This window comes from Penicillium subrubescens, assembly GCF_028828155.1.
Source record: "Penicillium subrubescens strain IBT 31985 chromosome Unknown utg000004l_segment0_segment0, whole genome shotgun sequence".
In the NCBI taxonomy this organism is placed as follows: domain Eukaryota; kingdom Fungi; phylum Ascomycota; class Eurotiomycetes; order Eurotiales; family Aspergillaceae; genus Penicillium; species Penicillium subrubescens.
Window position 1 is genome coordinate 3,544,209 of NW_026643154.1, and position 23,431 is coordinate 3,567,639.

The following is a 23,431-nucleotide window of genomic DNA, read 5'->3' on the forward strand; positions in this document are numbered from 1 at the left end:
CACTATTGGATGCGAAGACAGCTTTTACCAGGTGATACTAGTAACACACGCGTAGACTATCGAGGAAATCCATGGGGTTTCCGGTCCTTAGAAGAATGCTTCAAATTGAGGCAACCGGCTACGTATCAAAGTTTGATTGGGTTCCTCAATGAGCACATCCATTGTATTAGTTCAATTAGATCCTTCGATGGCTGATACCCGAAATGAAAGCAAATACCGCTATCCCGCAAGTCAACAGTTCGGAGCTCCCAGGACCCTTGTTGATGGCCTTGGCAGGGCTTAGAGATCGTACTAGCTGTCCTAGCCAATTGCGCGAGGGTGTTACGATTCTCATTAGCTGCAATGAGCCAGGGAGATGCCTCAAGCGCAAAACTAAGACTCATGGCGATATTTCCTCTCTAAGCTAAACAGACGACTGGGTCAATCAGCGTCGAGGTCTTTGTCGGCTTAAAACTCTGCTCTGGTCGTGATATATGTTCACGGCTTGTACCGTAGCTGACATTTCAACCCCTTTGCCAATGCCAACCCCTTTGCCAATGCCAACCCGCCCCCAAATCGAACTATTTCCGCCGGCTAAAGTGGTGCCAAGAACGGACGAAGGATGGCAATGTAACTTCATTTAGGCCATCACGAGTATTATATCACTGCTAGCACAATAAGTTCATCAGGGACGATCGTTCATTAGCAAATAGTCTACACCACCCTTGCATAGGCCTCCTCGATCTCAGCTATATCCTCCGGGTAAATGCCGGCAGACTCCAACTGCATATCCATTGGCCATGAGCCATTATAGATGGGCCGCTCACCAGTGGTGTGCCGTTTCGGCGGCAAGATCAGATCCATACCATCGCTGTTTTTCGCCCGCATGACCAGCTGCCATAGATAGGTCAGCGCGACCTTGAACCAGCCCTCGTAGTCGGGTCCCAGACAGGGCAACCGCTCAACGGCCTTGACAAACGGGCCCTCGCCGTACTCATTGCGCAGGTCCTGGCTCACCGCGCGCAGCACCTCCCCATCCACCATCAAGCACACGTCCGCTGACACCAGCAGTCCGGCGCGTATCCGTACAAACAGAGGCGGGTTCGCGAAGATCTCCGCGACTGACGGCGTGGCGGGGTCACCGTCCGTACATAGGGAGTGGAAGGCCTCGCGAACATCTTCCACGGAGAGCCTGTCGTAGCGCGCGGCGTCGTCGTGGACGATCAGCTCCAGCGCCGTCTTGACCGCGTCGACTGGCGCCGGGTCCACCGCTGGACACAGGGAGGGGTCGTCGCGGATGCGCTGGTAGTCCACGGCGGGAATGCGCATCCAGGACAGGGGCTTATGCAACTCCTCCTCGATGCAGGCGACGATGTGCGAGCGGATGGTGTGCAGGGTGTGTGTCCAGGCGGCCTCCAGCGCGGGATCGTAATTGGTGCGGTAGATGGCGTAGCCCCATTTGGAGCCGTGGATGTTTCGGAGGAAGATGGCCGAGGGGCGACTCGCGTGGTCGGCGTTGGCGAGGGATATGGACATCTTTTTTTCTCTTGTTCTTGGTTTTGGTGGAGGGATTTTCTGGTTGGTAATTGTGGTGGTAGATACCTTGCAAAGATGGTGGGAGAGTGGATTTATATAGTTCCAAGTATGGAGATCGTATCATCGTGTCCCAGGTAATTACCTGACACCTCATAACATATTGTATTCTATTCTTGAGTACCAGCCCTCTCGTATATCTATGATAAACCACTTTGCTAACTTGCATACAAACATGATTCTGCTAACCTGTCTAACATGGGTATACCATTATGCAAGAAAAGCGAATACATGTGGGCCAGTCTCTATGAGTATTTTACCTAAGACGGCTGGGCGGCGGGGAAGCGCTGTCCTCCACATCCTATGGTCGTATCCATGTGCTTGGATTAGTTTCGAAATATATTTAATTATAAGAACATTCTAAATTAGTATTCGGATAATAGATTGTGAGAGAGCCAAATATGAAGGAAGACAAATACAAAATATGTAGATGAAATTCAAGCGTCAATCTGTCCAACCAAAATCTCGGACGAATTCTCCCACTCATCATATTCTATACAAAAAGGTACGAAGTTTGCAATTTCCTCGGCTACAAAGTATTCCCCAGTTAGATTGCACCCAAAGTGAAGAAAAACTCGGAGCCCAACTTACCATTGGGACGGGGACCTTCAATGCCATCGTTGTTCCGTCCGCTACGGCGTGTAAAATCTTGGATTATTTCCACCCGCTCCTTGCGACATTTTTCATACAACTGCAATCGAGATGGTACATCTGCCCTGGTTGTTCCTAGTGGGAGGAGAGCGCCAAGTGATGCGCCATCTTCGATTGCCATTGCTCCTCCTTGAGCCATGACTGATTGCCATGTGTGTTAGTAGGAGTGGTGTTGACTGGGGGTAGAGTGGGGACATAGATTGGTTATCATGGTGCTTACAGGGTAGGAATGGATGCGCCGCATCACCTAAAAGGGCGCAGGAGCCACTCACCCAATTTGGAAGGTTATCCATATCGAATAGCTCCCAAATCTTGAGTTCGCTCTCTGGTACTTGATTCAATATCCGCTGAATGGAGGAATCAAAGCTTTTAAAGCACCGAAGTAGCTCCTCTTTACTTGCCCGGTTACTCCAATCTATTAGTATTCGTTAGAACTGGTAACCGACCTTCTCGTTTACGGCGGAGTGTTACCTCGATTAGAGCTTGTCACTTCAGAAGTGGGTACAAAAGCGCCAAAGTTTGCAATCGAATGATTCGAGCAAGGGTACCCGATGATCCTTCTATCTGCGCCAGTCCACTCGTACATAGTATTTTTGTCGTCGCTCGGCAGTTCCTTCTCTAGCTCTTCATATGGGATAAGCCACCGAAAGCAACTCTTCCCCCATGGGAAAGGTGGAGGGGACTCTGGGGCGACGAAAGAACGAGTCCAAGACTATATATCACGGAGTCAGCTCGGATGATCTTGTAACATGGGGTAGAAAGATGTTACAAACATGAAAGCCGTCTGCACCAAGAACTAGATCTCCTGTAAATGATCGGCCATCTGCCAGCGTCAGAGTTGCCTTTGTGACATCCATTCCAATGATTTTGGAGTTGAGAAAAAGCTGCACTGGTACGCCCGCCCCCTCAGTCGACAATGCGAGATCTCGAAGCGCCGAATGGAGATCCGCTCGGTGAATTAAATTCCAACCCTATTCAAGATGTTAGTGAAAATTTACTTCCAATTTCAGTAGCTCTGTCTTTCACCTACAGCTCCGGCTTTCATGATGTTTTCTGTCAGGGACATCGTGGTAACTCTCTCCCCTGTATGTGCATAAAGAGTGAACTTTGTAGCAAAACCAACGTCAACCTGGAATCTAGATTATGAGTAAAAGAAACTAGAAGGTTGCTGACCCTTTCCAGAGGAGTTCCACCATGGTCAGCCGTTGATAGTCCGAGTCGCATTAGGAGTCGCTGACAGTTTGGAGCAACATGGATAGCAGCGCCAACTTCTGCCGAAAACCTGGATCGTTCAAATACCTTGAAATTATTAACATACAGAACAAAGTGGTGGTAGCAATCCTTACCCGAACGTTGTGCCCTTGGCGCCGAAGAAAAATCGCTGCTGAAAGTCCTCCGATGCCCGCACCGACAACCAGCACCGTCAACGGCTCTATGGTCTTGCATGAGGACTCTCCCATCGCGTGTAAAAGCGGCCTAGGTGTTTAAACCAGGAATACGAGAAGAATCAATTTTGTTTGAGTCAGAGGGGCTTCCTTAAATACTTATATGTAACCTTGTGTTCCTGCAAGCTGCTCTCAGGGACTTGCCTTGATTGGTTAGCGGATCTAAGATGTGTCCCTTATGTACAGGGATCCTGTCATAGACAGGCATTATGGGGAAGATGGTTGCAGCGAGTTATTCCGCTTAGTCAAGTTAGGCTAACTGAGATAGATCCGTCGTGGCTAAATAACAGATAGAGTTGTTTTTCGTGATCCTGGTTACCTAGGATTTCCAGAAAATATTTCCCAGATATTTATTGAAAAATAAACGGACACTTACCATCTGAACGATCAAAAATGACGAATTAGATGACATTTGGAAATATCTTTTTGAAGAGGGCGGGCTTAGCATATCCGCATGTTGGACCATTTACGGCCTCTAAATTTGGACCTTGAACAGCACCAGTCCAAGTACAGGATACTGAGTAAATTCTCACTGTCCCGGTTCGATGTAAAAATCTTCACTGAAATATAGTTTTGTTAGCCCTTTTGGAAAAGACACGATCCTTCCCTAGATATCAAGAGATCAACATTGACACCGGAGTTTTATAGTGCCGTCAGCCAATAAATATCTCCGATGCTTCTTCCCCAATAGGAGCGTTGCATATGTGCTGGCTTTTAATCGCCACATCCATTTCAACTAGAAGAGCCATAGGTAAATGTCTACAGATAGAACAGGCTAATACTACCCGAGTAAAAGACAATTTATCGCATAAACTATTACCTCAATCGGACAAGGACGTGATTTGTGAGAAATATTTTTTCTCCTTAGTGGAGAGGTGATATGCTTGATCTATTGTACAATATGGTTGAGCCGAGAGATACGATGAAATAGCATCCATCAGAAGAAGAGATCTACCGATCGAGGCCATTTGCCTGGCACTGTTACATTAAAGCTCAGTTAGCAACCTGTTTCCAATACAAGAGAAAGAAGGAAGAATGTGATACGAACCATCTGCCAATAAGTCCCCCGATTCTGAAGCAACTCCTGATGCGAACCCCGTTCGACGACCCGCGACCCCTTTCCATTCTGACTTTCCCCAAAAACGAAGATAACATCTGCCTTCTGGATAGTCGCCAGTCTGTGTGCAACCGCGACAATAGTCATACTCCGCCGTCCAGCCAGTCTTTCGAGAGCGGCCTGAACTAGTTTTTCGGACTGTGAGTCAAGACTTGATGTCGCCTCATCTAAGAGGAGTAGAGATGGTTTTCGGAGTAGTGCACGCGCGATGCACAGACGCTGGCGCTGGCCTCCGCTGAGAGATTGCTGGGCTTTGATGCCTAGATCTGTGAGGTATCCTTGTGGAAGGGAAGTGATGAAATCGTGGATCTCGGCATCGATACAAGCTTGAGTCAATTCTTCTTCTGTGTACTCTGAGCTTTCGAGTCCGAGGGTGATATTGTCACGGACGGTGCCTTCAAACAGACGTGGCTCTTGGGCTACCAATGACAACGACCGTCTGTATGAAGTTTGGTCAATCGAGTTGATGTCCTCGCCATTAAGGAGAACAGTGCCACGGAACGGACTGTAGAATCGCTCAAGAATCGAGATCAAGCTGGTCTTTCCACATCCTGACGGTCCGACAAATGCCACGAATTGGCCACTTTCGATTGTGACATCAAGGCCCGTGAAGAGAGGAACTTCCTGTGACGCGTATTTGAACGCGACATTCTGGAAGTCAATGCGAGCCCCTGACCCAGGAGATTGATCAGCCACACGCTGCCCGGAAGCAGCACTAACCTCCTCTGAAGCTGGTCGGAAGTTCAGAATTCGATTGGCCGAGGATGTAGCCTGTGCAATATTCGGGCCAAAGCTAAAGAATTGACCAGCCTGTTGTCCACCGAGGATGATCGACATGTAAACAACAAAGAAGGACGTGGGCTCGTACTCTCTGGATGCGAGAAGCTGACCACCGTACCAAAATGTGAGTGCCATAGCGCAGAGCTCAACGCTATCAGAGAAAGCAAACACCAGGGTTGCCAGCCAAGCTTTGCGGAAGGCTTTGTTCTGCTGTTGCTTCAAAAGACCGGAATACCGGTTCAAGATTGAATCCTCCATAGTCAACGCGGAGACTGTACGGAATGCCTGGATAGCTTCTGCTGCAAACTGGGAACTGCCTGAGTACACTTCTGCATTGAGGGCTTCAAACTGCAGTTCGTATCGGATACGCATGAATGCGGCGAGGAAGACACAGGGGAGAGCGGCAAACACGGTCACGAGACTTAGCTTCCATCCAAAAGCGAAGGCGATGGCAATGCAACCTATCATACTGCAGACTGAGATGACAGGGAAGATGCCGTTCAGCCCGATCATATCCTGAATCTGCTTGGGGTCGGTGGCTAACCGGGACACCAGGGATCCGGAGGCATTCTCGTTCAAGTCGTAGAACGGAACGGGCTTTTTCAGAATATTTTGGAAGTACTCCGTTCGGCAAGAGGAGGATATTTCCTAAGACTTATGTTAGACTAGAATGGTAAATCTTGATCAAGGCACCATTTACTCACAACGGAGAGCCTGTTGGCTGAGTATCCGACCGCGGCATAGCAGACTGCGATGCCAAGAGACAGGATGAAGAAAATCAAAGCCCAGAAATTGGCACCATCTGTCAACTCTTTTCCTGTCAGGCGGAAAACATCGATGAGGTTGGCAAATATCCAACTTTGTAAAGGGAAGGCCGCTGATGGAATGGTCAGCCAGCAGGTACATTGAGTCCCAGACAACAGAACTTACATGCAGCACCCATTGCCCCCAGTATAGCAGTCAGACAAAGGAACCAATGTGACCGCGCCTCGTAAATAAAAACACCCGTGCTTTGGAAGAACCCGCGAGATTTCACCTTCTCCTCCTGTACATCTTCTGGTTGCTTGGACATGACAGTCGTGGAATGATCAAGTTCCTCCTCCAAGGCTTCCGTGACCTCCATTGGACCTGCGTCTTCCTCTGCGGCGAATTCAAGTTTTTGAGCATTAACGAGTCCTCGGTAAAGCCCGTCCTCCATTCCAAGAAGCTCTTCATGTGTGCCTTCCTCGATAATGACACCGCCTCTTAGAACCAGAATTCGATCGGCCCGCCGAACGGTCGACAATCTATGTGCAATCACAATTGTGGTGCGATTTTTGGAGACGCGATCAAGTGCCGCCTGAACGATCTTCTCCCCACGGACGTCAATTGCGCTGGTGGCCTCATCGAGAATCAGAATGGTAGGCCCCTTTACGATACTTCGGGCTATGGCGAGACGCTGTCTTTGACCGCCACTCAGTTTGGTGCCGTTCTCTCCCACGATGGTTTCGTACCCCTGGAGTGGTTAGTTCGAAGCCATCCCTTAGAAGCACATTGGACATACCTTTGGGAGGCGCTCGATGAATTCATCTGCAAATGCTTCTTTGCATGCATTCTCTACCAATTCTGCCTTCACAGAATCAGGCTCATTCTCCCACCTAGTGCCGACAAGGCCAAACGAGATGTTTTTGAAAATCGTGTCGTTGAAGAGAAAGGGTTCTTGCTGTACGAGTCCAATTTGGGACCGCCACCATTTGAGATCCAACTCCTCAATATTTCGTTCGTCGAGGAATATACCTCCTTGTTCCGGGGCATACCACCGCTCCAGGAGAGCGACGATGGTACTTTTTCCAGACCCCGATGGACCCACTAAAGCCGTGGTCTTTCCTCTTTCGAATCCAATGTTCAATCCATTTAGAATTTTGCTCTCTGGCCGTGTGGGGTACGTAAATTCCACGTTCTTGAAGTAGATATCGCCCTGAGCTAAAGCCTCCGAGTCACGAAGACCGCCTGCGGCAATTCTCTCTGAGTCTATGATTTCAAAGAACGAGGTCGACGCGCTGGCCGCCTTGAAAATCATCGTCAATGGTGTCGCAATGTTTCCAAGAACACTGACTGCGATCATGATTGAGAAGAAAACACTGCGAGTCGTCGTTAGCAAGTGCAATCAAGGAAGAACAAATCCACTTACATGATAACCGTGTTAACATTTGGAATGTGACCCTCCCGGAAAAGCTTCAGTCCAAGCCAGAACGCCAGTGAGTAGCTGGCATATATAGCAAAAAACATTAACCCAAACTGGACACCAATCACTATAGCCATGCTTCGCCCTCTGTTCCGAGATTCCGTAACCCATTGACGATATTTCTTGGCCAAAGGCGCTTCGGCACCAAGCGAGATGACAGTTCGAATCGAGCCAAAGACCTCCGCGGCGATTCCTGAATGTTTCTCATCTGCCTTGTCCACCTTTTGTTGGATCTTCGAGACAGCGGGTAAGGTCAGGCAGCAGATGATAACGATGAAGAGGAGACAAGAGCTGGTAGCTAGAGTGAGTGCCCATGAGTATTTGAAGGCGATGATGTATGCGGCGAGGAGCAAGGCGGTAGATTGGAAGAGGATAGCCAGTTTGTCCGAGATGCTTTGCTGGATCGAATTGGAGAGAGTGGTGATTGCGTTAACGACTGTTCCAACCGAGACTTGGTCCAGCTTGCTGATTGGTTGGGAGAAGAGCGACTCCATGTACTCTAACCGTATGGCAGCTGAAACCCGGAGACTGATGACACGAAAGCAGTACTAGGGTGCAACAATTTAGCCTTTTCTTAGCGTAGAGTTTGTTGGGTTAGGGATTCAGTACTTACCATCGAGAAATATGTCAATGTGAACTTCGCGATGAAGAGGTAGACGATGTACAGGCTTTTCAGCGATTAGCAATGTATAAGCTCAGGAAGAATAAGGACCTTTCGCCTACCTGAGCCGACTAACTGACGCTTTGAAGTGGGCTTCAGTGGTCGAGGTTCCAGGGGTAAAGTATGAACTGAATTCCCCTACCAGTCCACCAAAGACGATATTCATGATCGGCAAGGGCTAATGCGACATCAGTTTTATATCCCACGGGTTTGGCTTAAACGAAATAAGAAGACACATACGACACCAGATCCGATAGAGCATATCAGGGCGATCGCGAGAACGACTCGATCTTTGGTGGTCGTGTAAGATAGGACTCTCTATGTTTTGTTAGTAATTTATCACATTAGATCTTAGATCTCCCTCTGATGAGAGGCACATACAAAATAATCCTTGAGCGAGGTAGATTGTGCAGTCGTCTCTTCCACCTCGGAATCCTCCTTGGACACAGGGAGCTCATCGTTTGGATGGTCATCTGTTGACGCTGAGCGGGACACTCCGATCGGGGACTTTTTATCGGCCACATTTTCCTCTGCCACAGCTTCCTGTGGAGGGGTTTGGGAGAAAAGCCCCATCTTTGTGAGTAGATATGGGTGTGTGGTGGGTGAAGGAAAACCATGCAGCGAAATGGGAGGCAACTCTTTCGATCTATATGTCAGTCATGCAAGAATAATGATTAATCGGGACAGGTGTGTGCTGCCTGGAGATGGAACGAAATACGAGACCTACCAATATCAGAGTAGTGGATCGGTCAGTTTGTTGGACCTTTGATTGGCCCAACGTACCGGGGCCAGTGTAGCTCTAGGCTAAAGAGGTACGGTGCAGCAACGAGAAGTTTCCTGATGCAGTTAGTTGGACCTTGGAACAGTCCTAAGTGGCGTCATGTTCCGCTTCAAAGGGGCACGGGCCACTCCGGACTTTCGGGGTTTGGGGAAATCCCGGAACCCCAGATCCACTTTGTTCACTCTCCCGGACTTTCGGACTCTTGGTTGTTTCCTCGTCATCCTTCAACTTCTATTGATCACGTCTTGAAACAATACCAGGATATGATTACCCGGCGCGCCGTGGAGAGTATCTCGGTGAGCCTCATCCCCTGAACGCTACAATTTGGCCCTAACTAAGAAGTCCTAGTGCAGTCGCTGTCAAACCCAAAAAGGTATATACACGGTGCGATCCTACCGGCTCGGACAAGACTGAGTAACGGGTTCTTAGATTCGATGCAATCGAGTCGCACCTCAGTGTGACAAGTGTGAGTCCATTGGGGCCGAGTGCGTATACCGGCTTCGGAAGCTACGAACGCCGCGACCTAGGAAACAAGGGTACCTGCGTGCCCATGATTCAGGTTCAATAGTTCCCACATTGGACAATGGGAACGAGAACAACGAGAACAATGTTCTAATAGATGTTCTCAACCGCCTCAAACGTCTAGAAGAACATTGTGGCCTGGAGAAAGGTCCAGACACTGACGAACATGCCGATCTCTCAATGTCACGTTCGTCCGTCGATTCGGATATATCTAGACCTGTGTTCTCGGACAAGTCGCACGGTCCAACCCCGCCCGGCGTGATCGGTGGTATCTTGAGTCGCATCAAAGACCCAAAAAGTCGGGCACTTCTTCTCACCAATGTATTCAGTCATCTACGAGCAGTCGAATCATGCTTTTTTGAAAATGAAACCTGCATGGCGGCCATCGCTGCTGCGATGCCACAAATTGAACATCTTCAAAACACACCAGTCGACGAGGGGCTAGCAAGCCCTGACCTTCCACACGACCTAGCAAGGAAATTTATTCAGAGCAAGTTCATTTCTCTTTTTGTCGTCGCATGTTTGCTAATGTGATATTTAGATTATTACGATATCTATCAGTTTGAAGGATTCAAAATTCCCCTGGAAAAAAGCTTTCTGCTGTCCATTCCCGATCTACTGGACAATCCTCACGTTCAGCTTGACTATAAGTCCCAAATCATCTATTATGCCCTTACTCTGTCAGGGATCGTATTAGACCCCGGCTCTCACAACGAGAATGGTGCCTTGATCAAACATCTCTACCGGAAGTGTCTGACACTAGCCAATTGCTGGCTTGACCACATCCAGAATACACCTGTTGATCTGTATACGGCAGTTCTCATGGCAAGTACTGGCACACACCTTGTATTCAAACCAAGAAGCCCTAACACAGTACCAGATGTCAATGGCGCTCGAGAGCTGCAACAGCGAGATGTCCTGGAAGATGCTTGGTCATGCCTTAACGATCGCCAAGGCCTTGGGCTATTTCTCCATGGACGAGAATCCAGAAGGGACAGATGTACAGTCATCGCCCTCGCAAGTATCGACAGTCGATGAGACCGAAACAGAGAAAAATCGAAAACGATTTGAGTTCTGGCATCTACTTCGGACTGATTGTCTTTTTCGACTGTCCTTCGGCAAGCCGACTCTTATCCCACCGGGCTCCTGGAAGGTCAACTTCCCCGATCCTACGATTACTGGCGTCGGCGACGAATCTTCTCGTTTTATCCAAATCCATTTCCTGGCTTCTATGCGACTAGCCCTAGTTGTGATGAAATACCTTGACTGGGTTGACCTGGGACCAGACCCTAACCCGGTCTCGCATGATGCAACGATTGACAGCTTCCTTGAGGAGGTACAGCTAATCATGCGAGATTGGGACACGGTAGGATCTACTCCAACTCCTGTCAAAAATTATTGCTAACACGGTCAAGGACGAGCTTCTTCGAATGGCTAAGACGCAGATCGACACATGGTTCTGCGTGGACATGATTTTCAGCAGCTACAAAATCCTAATCATTCTTCACCAGTCGAAGAAGAGTGGGCAGGAAAAAGACCGTTTGCCACATGAAACCGTGGATATATCAAGAAAGTCGATACAAGCGTTCCAGTCCCTTCTAGGATCATCACTAAACGCATATTGGGGAATAAGGTATGTGAGACCCACATCTTACTCAAACTTGTGTCTTTTGTTACTGACGCTTCATAAATATAGTCTTATCTTGCTCCAGCAATTCATCCCGTTTTTCATCCTATGCTTGGATATCATTGGGAATCCTGAGCATGAAGATATCGAGTCGGACCTTGCTCTAGTGTGCTGGGTCAATGACCACGTCGAGAAGATCGTTGATGAACGTGTTGAGCTAAGACCTGTGATGATCATTATGAAGGCCATGATTACTGCCTGCAATCAAGTTGCGAGAACCGTCTAACCTCCGCAGTCTCCAGCCAAAGCTTACGGGCGCCATGAATTCATAATAGGAGATGTGTTTGAATATCTACAAACAATTATCTTACGGACTTGCAGGTCATGGGGAAACATCAAGAGAAAAATGTCGTAACATTTCAGAAAAGAAACTTCTTTAATCTGCGCTCCCTAGCAACAAATAATGCATGCACTTACCGCGACATCGGAATATTCAAACCCAAACCAACTTGAAAAACATCCGCACGATCGAACGGAAGACCATGCTTATGCACACGCCGCACCCAAGACGACACCTTGTGGATCGCAGCAGCGTAGGCCCATGCCTGGCAGGATCCGGCTATCTCGAATGAGAAACAATTTGCGATCTCCTCGTCTTCAGGATCGAGGGTCAGACTGGCCTTGCCGTTCTCGAGGCGCAATAGCATGACCTCTAGAAGGGCGTAGTCGGTTAGATGGCTGTCTGCGGCCTCAAAGTATATGTTGACGAACATGGTGAGAAATTTGTTTGTGGAATTTGTGGATGAGTGGAAGGCCGTGTTGGCAAGGAGTTCGGGTTAGGTCGTAAATGCAGCTTGCGATCGGTATTCAAATTTTAGATTTTAGGGGAGCGAGCTCTTGACGCTGAACCTGGTGGTGTGATGAGTACTAGGCTAGGGATCTAGCCCTTTAAGTATTCAATTGGAAGCAATTATGAAAGGCTTTGTATCTCAGACCTCTTTGTTTACACTACACGATGATCATTTCTTCATAGTCGAGTTTGCTCCAAGGTTGCATTGTTTTATGGACAAGCCCCAATCTTGAAATTCGTTCCTCCTTTGTCAAGTCTTCTCTAAAGTCCTTTATCGAAATCGACTCCATTGTCCACGAGGAGTGGCATGACCTTCCAGCCCATTCTCATCCTTGCCTCTTTGACAGGTATAAGCTACAAAGATCCCTTTGCCACTTGTTGAAAGGGTTATTTTGGGTATCATCCAAACACATCTTTGGCCATGTGGAACGCCGAGTCTGGACAGATTTACCAAAGTAAAGCCTACCCGTAGCGTAGATAATAATCCTTGTTACGGATAATGGTGAGATAGGTGATCATGTCGCCCAAGATGCCGACTAGGACGAAATGACACTGAGGAAATCAATCCGACCGAAATAATCACGGGAAGGTTGTTAGTTATCAGAAATTGTGTTCCTGAAAACCAAAGTTCAATACATGATGTTTGATTTGTACATTTATTTCTTCAATTTATTCTATCTAAACAATGGGAGGGCTAGAATGCTACTTTCGCATACTGCAACGACTCGCCAAAGACGTCAATTACCTCATTTGGCTCGGACACACGCGATGAAGATGACTTGTTTCGATGTGAGGCCATGATAAGCCAAGTCAGATCAGGGTTCCAGGTCTCCATTGCGCGAATGGCATCCTCCACCGATTCAATCATGCCTCTAAGGACATCATCCGATGCTAGAGAGAAAGTCCTTTCTGAGGCGTGGAAATAGTATTCTGGCCCAACGAAGAGTGCGATCCATTCTCCCAGAATCTCACAGACTTGATCACCCACTTCCAAGGGCAGCCGGACATGAGAGAGGACTGTAATGAACAAAGATATCAAAGCCCCCCACAGAGCGTGCTGGGGTGTAAATGTTCGCGAGCCGGAGGTAGTCGGTGACAAGGTGAGAGAGGGCGTCAGTGCAAAACTGTCCTCAGACTCGGTACCTGCAGGCTGTATCACTGATACCGCGGTGGTCGGGGGCACGCTAGTCTTTCTTTGTTGTCGAGCCCGTCGCTCATTAGCCGCCTCGGCATCTTGCCGTACCTGAGTCCACACACGTTGGTAGAGCCGCAGCCAACGTGGGAACTCTGTTTCAACACGCGAGGCCATGAAATCACCCCCACCTTTGCACATAGCTTCAATTACCTGACAAGCCGAGGTAATGACGAAAGTCTCCTCTTGGAATGTATGGGTATCGGGCTGGTTGGTAGAGTTTCGAGACTCGGCGGACGGCTGGGTCATGAGAGTGGACGAGGAGGAAGCTTTGCTGGCAAAAGAAGATGGGAATATGGCCCTGGACGCGACTGACGGCCAAAGATCATTGATAAGAGGCAGGAAACTGTTCTCGTTCTGAGATAGGGATGGCAGCACTTCAATGAGTATTGAGAGGAGAGAGCGTCGAAGAAATGGCGACGGTGACGAAATGTGGGATGGGATGGATTTGACAATGTGGAGCAAGAGTGAGTGCGTTTTGCTCAGTGGCTTCTCGCTATCTTCTGGTTCCTTGGGAGGAGGGAGTGGCTCATCGGATTCAGCTTTCGCCAACAGCTCTTCAATGGTCTCAGGCTCGGGTTGGGGCTTCTCATAAGTCTCCGACCAGGGCTTATTAGGATGAGACAGGCTGCCATCAATCTCAACGTCATTTTCGACGTTTTCAATACGCTTGGCCTTGCGGTTCGCGATGTCACTTGCGACGGTCGAGAGCAACAAGTGCTGATATTTTGATTTGCGACTGTCATGGGGCCCTTTCTCTCTGCCACTGTCAATTGTCAATAGCGATGTTTTCTTTGACCCCTCCTCGACAATAGCAGCCAAAGTTTTGAACATCATTTCGACCAACTTGGGATAACCGTGATACAGATCAAGAATGCCAAAGATAGAGTCCACCAGGTCATCCAGGTATGGAACAATTGATGCACCACACAACCTGACCATCATGAAGAGCACCTGGGGAGGGTATGGGGACACGTCAAAGGTGTTCAGCTTAAGGGCTACCGAGTTCACCAAGTAGTCCACATTCTCGATGATCATGGAGCTGGTGTCTGGATAATTGCATGCTTCAGTGAGAACGTTCAGACAAATCATGGCATGGCGCTGGACAGTTGTATTGTTGGAAGCAAGTAGTTGCAGAGTTGGATACAAGGCATCCATCAGCTCAGGCCGGAATGCCTCTCCCAGCTGCTGAGCTTGAAGAGCCACAGCTTGCAGCGCGAGAGCTGACATTCGCCAATCACCAGATCCATCTACAGGGAGGTCATTCAAAATCGTCAATGAAGTGTAGTACAGCTCTTCAATCATGCCACCGCGGCTGGCGAGCGATTTAGATTGCTCCACATGGTCATCGACAATGAAGTCATCAAAATCGGCTGATTGCTGCGACTGCGCCTGGAGTGAAGTCAAAGCTAGCCAGTATGGAGCCACGGCAGAATCTTTCGAGGTAGCATGCAAGCGGTTGATGATAGATCTTGTAATTTCATTTCCTAGCTCCGAAAGGTTGAGTCTGACAATAAACGCTCGCACGTCCTTGAGGGTTTGCTGCTGGCTCTGATGCTCAAGTAGGATGGGAGGAAAGGCTATTGACTTAGACTCGGAGGCAAGTACATCCCAGCGCAACCCGCCCGGTGACGAGATTGACTGCAGTGATTTCGTATCATACTTCACCACAGCCCCCATAATATCGCACAGGCCAGATGCTAGACTACCTGTGAGCAGGTCTGATCCCGATTGGAGCTGAGATAATATTTGGAAGACAGTAGAAATTTGTCGAATGCCCCATTGCTTGGCGGTTTCGTCGTTGCTCTGCATAATCCGCGGAAAGGCTGTGAGCCAAGTATGAAGCGATTCCTTCAGAGAGTCTAACACGACTGGGTACGTGGTAGCGAGATGGAGGAGGGTCAAATAAGCCTGGTTCGGTTCATCGCCTTCTTTATCGGCCAAGACCACAATCGTTTCAGCCATTATGGGAATAGCATCCTTCAGAGCGACTTGACACTCCTCGATCACCATCACGCAGAGATCCAACAGAGCAGATTGAACCTCTGGTCTTTGATGACGACGGACCTGGGTTACATGGACAAGGGCTAGTTTGATTTGTGTAGTTGTAGCCTTGAGCCAGGAAGTATCAAGTGCGACTTTATCCGATTCTGTGGAAATAGGCGAGGCCTTCTCCGTACTTCCGACGGCACGATCATTCAGGACGACTTTCAGCATTTGATTGAGTATCTCGAGACATACTTCCAAGAGCTTGTAGGACCGCCGAGCTTGTGTGGTGGGACGTATCACCTTTGCTAGTGCGGAAACAGTGCGAGGCATGATGCTGGCTAACACGACACGGTCTGTGATTCGAGAATAGAGAGATTTGAGTGACTTAGATGCTGATACGCCGATATCATCGGATCTCTCATCCACAACGCCGTCGAGCAAGATGTATACGGTCTGGTCGATAACCGTAGCCGTACCAATCTCGTGGAAGATGGTTCGATCTGCGACCGGTCCGCGGAGCATATCGAAGATGGCGCGAAGACAATCAAAGCATGAAACAGACAACTCCTCTGCCACTTGCGCCTTCAAAGGTTGTTGCCCCTCGACCTTATTTGGAGAGCCTCCCACAATCAGTGTCAACAGTATGATCAACTGCTTTCCCAGCGCCGGCGATAATTGCTCTCGCCAGCCATCTGATACCAAGAGGTGTAGGGATTGTACTGCTGATTCGAGGCATCGTGCTGGAAGCCGTTGCGTTTCGTTGAAGATATGCGAGAGCGGGAAGAAGGCATATTCGGCGAGTTTCCCATCGAGTGCGTTCCTCGTCGCAAGCTCCACCAAAGCATGATGCACGGGTTCGAGGGCTTGATAGACGTCTGAAGCTGAGGCCTGGTTTCCACGGAACCGTAATCCCACAGAACTGAGCTCAACACAGGGCTCACGTAGCTACTGAATGTCAGTCACTTGCAGAATATGATCAGTGGGGTGGGCCTAACATACCAGGTTGAAGGATTCCTGCCGCACGTCAGCCATTGTGGCTAAGCGTGTATTTGAAGAGTAGAAGCTGAAAGAAGATCTGAGGCTCCAGGTCGGAGATCTTCGGCTTCAACCTGTCGATCAACGAGCTCCCATCTTGTCAAGCTGTTGCGCTCAAGATCGCAACTGCCGGCAATGACCGTTGAAACGGCTCACCGCCTGGTCTTCTGCGGGTTAATTCAGGCGGTGACCCATAGTTTCCTGACCAGGCAAGATAGCTAGCTTCCCACGTGACAGGCGCGTCACGTCGCGTGGAGTGAGATCCTCAAGGCTGCCTGGCGAAACTAAATCCGACTGGGGTCTGTTGCCTGGTTGAATTGCTGTTTGGCAGGACTTTATATTTTGAGGCTCCCCTGGACTGGAATGAGCCAGTGGTCTTCCTCTCAAGCTCTTCTATGCGCGGCCGGCGAATTCCATCCGCGCTCACTTCGCTGTCGCGTTCCGAACCGAACATCTTTGCAGCTTCGCGGTACACAAAGGCATCATTCTCATTAACATCAACTGTCCACCAAGCTTTCCTATTCCACTCAATAGCTTGTCATTCCTCACTTCCTTCCTTGCACTTCTTTCAATCGGCAAGAACTTCAATACTTTCCGCAAAGATGGCAGACGACAAGAGTCGGAAACAGGCTACATTGGGGTATGTGCGCGATTCTCAATTGACCATCGGGTGCGTGGATGGAAGATTCGCTGCGGAAATCATCCGCGGGTCTTCAGTTCCCCATTCACCCGAGCCTCGGATGACTGGACTGGCTAACGTTCTTCGCCGTGCGATTGTAGGAGATTCTTCGGCTCAAATGCGGGCGCCAATCAAGCACCAAAGAAACAGACGACACTGGCATTCGGTGGAAAGAGGCAAAAATCTATTGGTGATGCTGCCACTGAGCCTGCAGATGCTGAAAATGGAACCGAGCCGACTACTGGTGCCGAACCCAATGGGGTAGAGTCGGGCAAGAACTTGAAGCGGGAAAAGACCGAGGACGCAGAGGATAGCGACGGGTCGGATGTGCAACCTGTCTCTAAGCGTCGGCGCAAGGCCACAAAGGAACCATCCCCGCCGGCAGGGAAAAGATCACCCTCCCCGAAGAAATCACCGAAGAAGTCCCCCAAGAAGTCCGCTATAAAGTCCTCTCCAATCTCCGCCAAATCCGAAATTCCGTCGCCGAAACCTGTTGTGAAGAAGGCCTCTGGAGAGGAGACCCCAGAAGCCGACCCGACATCGGATGTGGATGAAGAGGACATTGAATCCGGGAGTGAGGCCGAGGAAGAGGCCAAGCCCGAGGCGAAGAAGAAGACGATGGCGAAGGTGCAGGCCACTTTGAAAGCCACCGGAAAAGACCCGTATCCAGATTGGAAGGCAGGCGATCCAGTCCCCTACGCTGCTCTGTGCACCACCTTCTCCTTGGTTGAGATGACTACGAAACGCCTTATTATTTTGGCCCATTGTTCTCTCTTCCTCCAGCAAGTGCTGCGTTTAACCCCGAACGATCTACTTCCGACAGTCCAACTCATGATCAACAAGCTGGCTGCCGATTATGCCGGGATTGAGCTTGGCATTGGCGAGTCCTTGATTATGAAGGCCATCGGCGAGAGTACCGGCCGCAGCCTCCAGGTCATCAAGGCGGACCAACACGAAATCGGTGATCTTGGGTTGGTGGCCGCCAAGAGTCGTGGCAACCAACCTACCATGTTTAAGCCTAAGCCTTTGACTGTCAGAGGTGTCCATGAAGGACTGCTGGGCATCGCCAAGGTTCAAGGACATGGATCACAGGACAAAAAGATCTCCGGTATCAAGAAGTTGTTGTCGGCTGCTGATTCCGCAACGTCTGGAAAGGGCAACAAGGGTGTTGACATTACCAAGGACAAGGGCGGTCCTAGCGAGGCTAAATTCATCGTCCGTTTCTTGGAAGGCAAGTTGCGACTGGGTCTCGCAGAGCGGACTGTTCTCGTGGCCCTGGCCCAGGCCATCGTCACACATGAGGCCGCCGTTGCAGGCGAGAAGTCTCCAACCCCAGAGCGACTAGCTGAGGGTGAGTCTGTTCTCAAAACGGTATATAGCGAGCTGCCATCTTACGAAGTTATAATTCCCGCCATGCTGGAGCATGGTCTCTTCGATTTGCCCAAGGTGTGCAAGCTTCAGCCGGGTGTCCCCTTGAAGCCTATGCTTGCCAAGCCGACCAAGTCGATTACCGAGGTTCTCGACCGGTTCGAGGGCAAGGAATTCACCTGCGAATACAAGTACGATGGTGAGCGGGCACAAATCCATTTTGTGGCACCGGATCATATTCATAAGTACCCTGGGTCAGTTGCTACGTTGCAAAAGGACCAAAAGGGCCTCAGTGCGATCTTCTCTCGCAACTCCGAGGATCTGTCAAAGAAGTACCCAGATGTGCTGGGTAAGCTTGACAGCTGGGTCCAAAAGGATGTCAACAGTTTCGTTTTGGATTGTGAGACTGTTGCTTGGGACACTGTCAACAAGAAGGTTCTCCCATTCCAGCAGCTGATGACTCGCAAGCGCAAGGACGTGAAGGCCGAAGACGTCAAGGTCAAGGTCTGCGTCTTTGCGTTTGATCTGCTGTTCTTCAATGGAGAGGTAAGCAAGCCTAGAGGTGAAATCGGTGGGATACTTATTAACCCGTTCTTCATAGCCATGTGTCAAGAAATCACTCCGCGAACGCCGAGAGCTACTGCACAAATGCTTCCAGCCCATCGAAGGCGAATTCCAGTTTGCGCAATTCGGAAACACCAATGTCCTCGACGAAATCCAGGACCTGCTGGACGAGAGTGTCAAGGCGTCGTGCGAGGGCCTAATGGTGAAGATGCTGGACACTGCAGAGAGTGGATATGAGCCCAGCAAGCGGAGTCGCAACTGGCTGAAGGTATGATCTGTCACCACACTCGATAGCCTATGGCAATATTGACCAATTCCTGTGCAGGTCAAAAAAGATTATCTTGCCGGTGTAGGCGACTCTCTCGATCTCGTCGTTCTAGGTGCTTACTATGGACGCGGCAAACGTACTTCCGTGTACGGTGCTTTCCTTCTGGCTGCTTACAACCCTAACACCGACAAATACGAGACGATTTGCAATATTGGTACTGGATTCTCGGAAACCCGACTCGAAGAGCTCCACGAGGAGCTTACACCCCTTGTTATTGACCGGCCCAAGCCCTTCTACTCCCACTCTACTGTCCCCAAGGATCAACCCGACGTGTGGTTCGAGCCCCGTCTAGTCTGGGAGGTCAAAACGGCCGATTTAACACTCAGCCCTCGGTATAAAGCTGCAGCGGATGATTTTGAAGGCACTACCGGTGGCGGTAAAGGTGTCTCACTTCGATTCCCTCGATTCATCAAGTCCCGAGATGACAAGAAACCCGAACAGGCCACTACGACCCGGGCTGTTGCGGAGATGTATCGCAAGCAAGAAGCAGTGGCCCAAGAGACCTCCGGCAAACGCGGAGTGGATGATGACTTTGAGTACTAAGACGCATTCTGCTGAGCGTTTTGCAAATCCATGACCAATCTATCAATTTTCCCGAATGTTGCATTGTAGTCAGAGTAATCTCTCCAGCGTCATCACACCATTCAGCATGCAAGATGCACCATGTGGGACTAGATCGGTCTTGAGGCAAGACATTGTCCAATTTGTCTTCAGCGTCCGAGCCCCAATTGCACGTTTTCTGGCCATTTTGGGCAATTAAACTCAACCATCTATCCACCTTCCAATTTCGCATTGTCGATAGTAATTTTCCGATTGCACAAAGCTCTCAATTCCCGGACAATGCCGTGTGTTTTCCCCAATTGCTCCATCCCGACGGGTATCAGCGGGCCTCCCCCGCTCGGCTTGGCGCTGCAACCCAAGCAATCAGCACGGCAGCTGTGGTCCTTCTCTGTTCTCATCGCGAGCCAATTACACCCTCCAATGGCATGAGCACTTTCCTTATCCCCCCATCGCATCAGCAGTTCCCACTTTCTCCTCTTGCGAGCTCATCGTCACGGCCGTCCTGGACCCTCCGCTGCCTGTCTATCACTCTTGGCATCGTGGAATGTAACATTTCCCCCCTTGGGAACACTGCCGGGGCACCGATGGTCCCCGCTGTGCGGAGATACTTAAGTAGAAGCACAACTCGGACTCGTTTTGTCGCTCGTTTATTATCTGTTACGTTTATCTTTAGTTGTGTGTGCGCGTTTCTTGTTGCGAAGATGCGTACGCTTGAATGGGCGGTCATTGGGCTGGGGCTTGTGTCGGGGGTAAAGGCATTGACGCCTGAGTGAGTATACCTTGAATTTTGATTGCATTGACCAATGGAGATTGCGATCGGCAGAGCCTATCTTGCTAACATCATTCTAGAGGGCTAATTGCAGCTCCCCGGCGTGGCGAGGCTGTCCCCAATCCTTCCGGCGTGAGTGGTATTTCGTCCAGGGTAGAGATAGACCAAATACTAACAACCAGATCAGGAAGTGGCTTTGTTCTCAGCATCGGAGTACTCCTGGGCAACTCATAAAACTTCCTCGACGTGGAACTTGATCGATCTGAAAAGTGGCAAGATCACAGTGCTCACCAACGACAGCAATGTCTCCGAGGTGATCTGGCTGGGCACCGATGATTCTGGCCTCTTGTACATCAATGGCACCAATTCTGATATCCCCGGTGGCGTCGAGTTGTGGGTGTCTGATACAGCCAAATTTGAGAAGTCGTAAGTACCTCCCAAATCTCTGTTGTTTCTTCTTCCAACTAATAATTATCCAGTCGGTACAAGGCAGCCTCTCTCGCAGCGCCATTCTCCGGTCTCAAGACAGCGATCACCAAGGGAGGTGATATCAATTTCCTAGTGTATGCTCAATCCTATGGAAATGGAACCGCCTACAATGAGGAACTGGCAGCCAAGCCACTGAGCACTGCTCGCATCTACGACAGCATCTACGTACGCCACTGGGATACCTGGTTGACGACTACTTTCAACGCTGTTTTCTCCGGCACTCTCAAGAAGAAGAAGGACGGACAGTGGGCTAATTCTCGCTACACCTCCGACAGCCCGCTCAAGAACCTCGTCGCTGGCGTCAAGAATCTAGAATCACCATATCCACCATTCGGTGACTCGTCGGATTACGACATCTCTGCCGACGGAAAGTGGGTTGCTTTCAAGAGCAAAGCCCCGGAATTGCCCCGAGCCAATCACACTGCATCTTATATCTACCTCGTTCCGCACGATGGCTCTAAGAAGCCCGAGGTTATCAATGGTCCAGACAGCCGTGGCACTCCCAAGGGCGTTAAGGGTGATTCCAGCAGCCCCTCATTCTCCCCGGACAGTCGGCGCATTGCATACTTCCAAATGGAGAACATTGCGTACGAGTCTGATCGCCGTGTTACCTATGTCTACACCATTGGTTCTAAGAAGACCATCCAGGCCGTGGCTAAGGATTGGGACCGGTCCCCTGACGCAGTCAAGTGGACGGCCGATGGCAAGGACCTCATTGTCAATGCTGAAGACCACGGTCGTGGGCGTCTGTTTTTGCTTCCTGCCGATGCTCGCGATGATTATAAGCCGCAAAACTTCACCAGCACCGGCTCTGTCAAGGGCTTCCGCAACCTTCCCAACGGTGATTTGTTGATCACTGGCTCGGCTATCTGGACTAGCTGGAATGTGTACACTGCGAACCCGAAGCACGGTGTGGTCTCCACGCTGATCTCTGCCAACGAGGTCGATCCCGCTTTGAAGGGACTGGGCCCAGCTGATTTGGATGAGTTCTACTATCAAGGAAACTGGACCAAGGTAAGTGTCATCTCACGTACTTGAAGAACCAATCACTAATTGTACCTAGATTCACTCTTGGCTCATCTACCCTGCCAACTTTGACAAGTCTCAAAAGTATCCACTGATTTTCTATGTCCACGGTGGACCCCAAGGCTCGTGGGCCGATTCTTGGAGTACTCGGTGGAATCCTAAGGTTTGGGCGGACCAGGGCTACGTGGTGGTCGCGCCCAATCCCACTGGCAGCACTGGCTTTGGACAGGCGCTGACTGATGCTATCACGAACAACTGGGGTATGGCCTGACCTTTTATATTGATGTTGTTGCCGCATGCTGACCAACTTCGCAGGTAGCTACCCCTACGATGATCTCGTCAAGGCCTGGGAGTATGTCCGAGACAACTTTGACTTCATCGACACGGACAATGGTGTCGCTGCGGGTGCCAGTTACGGAGGTTTCATGATGAATTGGATCCAGGGTAACCCTCTGGGACGGGAGTTCAAGGCACTTGTCACTCATGACGGAACCTTTGTGGCTGATGCTAAGATTTCCACCGAGGAGCTCTGGTTTACTGAGCATGATGTGCGTTGTTCCACTTTCCCAATTGTGTTTCGGGAGTGATTGTCTAATATGACACAGTTCAACGGTACCTTCTGGGCCAACCGAGACAACTACCGCCGCTGGGATCCCTCTGCGCCGGAGCACATCCTGCAATTCAGCACTCCCACATTGGTCATCCACAGCACCAAGGATTATCGTCTGGCCGAATCTGAGGGTCTAAGTCTCTTCAATGTTCTCCAAGAACGGGGTGTTCCCAGTCGGCTGCTAAACTTCCCTGATGAGAACCACTGGTACGTCTAATTTGATGAAGCTGTCAATACCATCCGCCGCCGCATTGCACCAAGCTAATTTATGTACAGGGTCACGAACAAGGAGAACAGTCTAGTGTGGCATCAACAAGTGCTGGGCTGGATCAACAAGTACTCTGGCGTTGGAGCTAAGAACCCCGATGCCATTAGCCTGGATGATACCACGATTCCAGTGGTAAACTACAATCCTTGATGTGGACATTGATGAATGAACATAGACAGACTCCTTTCATGTGGTGGGTAATACCTCAGAGTGTACATACTGTGTCTTGAATACATTCATATCCCCCATTGTCTCTAACAACGACCCATGTAGTTTCAATCCCACTGCTATCCCATTGTTTGCTTCACACCAGGTCTTTGTAA

At 49.8% G+C, this 23,431-nt stretch overlaps 8 protein-coding genes across 8 annotated transcripts; 3 read left to right on the forward strand and 5 right to left on the reverse strand.

The window, feature by feature from the left end:
* Positions 1 to 693: 693 nt before the first annotated feature.
* On the reverse strand, positions 694 to 1,515 carry N7473_006317 (uncharacterized protein; the record flags this gene model as incomplete). Its single annotated transcript, XM_057152257.1, has 1 exon — positions 694 to 1,515. The coding sequence occupies one exon, from the start codon at positions 1,513 to 1,515 to the stop codon at positions 694 to 696; it is 822 nt and encodes a 273-aa protein (XP_057010062.1).
* Positions 1,516 to 2,009: 494 nt separating this feature from the next.
* On the reverse strand, positions 2,010 to 3,683 carry N7473_006318 (FAD-dependent oxidoreductase; the record flags this gene model as incomplete). The annotated part of the gene is made up of 8 exons (XM_057152258.1): positions 2,010 to 2,065; positions 2,164 to 2,364; positions 2,444 to 2,638; positions 2,695 to 2,935; positions 2,997 to 3,194; positions 3,254 to 3,352; positions 3,397 to 3,522; positions 3,570 to 3,683. 8 exons carry the CDS (start codon positions 3,681 to 3,683, stop codon positions 2,010 to 2,012), a joined length of 1,230 nt encoding a protein of 409 aa, XP_057010063.1.
* Positions 3,684 to 4,619: 936 nt separating this feature from the next.
* N7473_006319 (ABC transporter permease/ATP-binding protein) lies at positions 4,620 to 9,023 on the reverse strand (the record flags this gene model as incomplete). Its single annotated transcript, XM_057152259.1, has 10 exons — positions 4,620 to 4,646; positions 4,717 to 6,213; positions 6,270 to 6,442; positions 6,496 to 7,060; positions 7,109 to 7,685; positions 7,736 to 8,337; positions 8,403 to 8,457; positions 8,513 to 8,628; positions 8,691 to 8,768; positions 8,832 to 9,023. The coding sequence occupies 10 exons, from the start codon at positions 9,021 to 9,023 to the stop codon at positions 4,620 to 4,622; spliced, it is 3,882 nt and encodes a 1,293-aa protein (XP_057010064.1).
* Positions 9,024 to 9,494: 471 nt separating this feature from the next.
* On the forward strand, positions 9,495 to 11,666 carry N7473_006320 (transcription factor domain-containing protein; the record flags this gene model as incomplete). The annotated part of the gene is made up of 6 exons (XM_057152260.1): positions 9,495 to 9,527; positions 9,688 to 10,273; positions 10,295 to 10,599; positions 10,628 to 11,119; positions 11,169 to 11,386; positions 11,450 to 11,666. The coding sequence occupies 6 exons, from the start codon at positions 9,495 to 9,497 to the stop codon at positions 11,664 to 11,666; spliced, it is 1,851 nt and encodes a 616-aa protein (XP_057010065.1).
* Positions 11,667 to 11,853: 187 nt separating this feature from the next.
* Positions 11,854 to 12,153, reverse strand: N7473_006321 (uncharacterized protein; the record flags this gene model as incomplete). The annotated part of the gene is made up of 1 exon (XM_057152261.1): positions 11,854 to 12,153. The coding sequence occupies one exon, from the start codon at positions 12,151 to 12,153 to the stop codon at positions 11,854 to 11,856; it is 300 nt and encodes a 99-aa protein (XP_057010066.1).
* Positions 12,154 to 12,924: 771 nt separating this feature from the next.
* N7473_006322 (uncharacterized protein) lies at positions 12,925 to 16,443 on the reverse strand (the record flags this gene model as incomplete). The annotated part of the gene is made up of 2 exons (XM_057152262.1): positions 12,925 to 16,356; positions 16,411 to 16,443. 2 exons carry the CDS (start codon positions 16,441 to 16,443, stop codon positions 12,925 to 12,927), a joined length of 3,465 nt encoding a protein of 1,154 aa, XP_057010067.1.
* A 306-nt stretch (positions 16,444 to 16,749) lies between these two features.
* On the forward strand, positions 16,750 to 20,152 carry N7473_006323 (DNA ligase (ATP) CDC9). The gene is made up of 4 exons (XM_057152263.1): positions 16,750 to 17,086; positions 17,227 to 19,039; positions 19,095 to 19,325; positions 19,383 to 20,152. The coding sequence occupies exons 1-4, from the start codon at positions 16,842 to 16,844 to the stop codon at positions 19,926 to 19,928; spliced, it is 2,835 nt and encodes a 944-aa protein (XP_057010068.1). The 5' UTR covers positions 16,750 to 16,841; the 3' UTR covers positions 19,929 to 20,152.
* A 495-nt stretch (positions 20,153 to 20,647) lies between these two features.
* On the forward strand, positions 20,648 to 23,258 carry dppV (dipeptidyl peptidase DppV; the record flags this gene model as incomplete). Its single annotated transcript, XM_057152264.1, has 8 exons — positions 20,648 to 20,715; positions 20,796 to 20,847; positions 20,903 to 21,141; positions 21,195 to 22,218; positions 22,268 to 22,490; positions 22,546 to 22,778; positions 22,836 to 23,047; positions 23,117 to 23,258. 8 exons carry the CDS (start codon positions 20,648 to 20,650, stop codon positions 23,256 to 23,258), a joined length of 2,193 nt encoding a protein of 730 aa, XP_057010069.1.
* Positions 23,259 to 23,431: the final 173 nt, after the last annotated feature.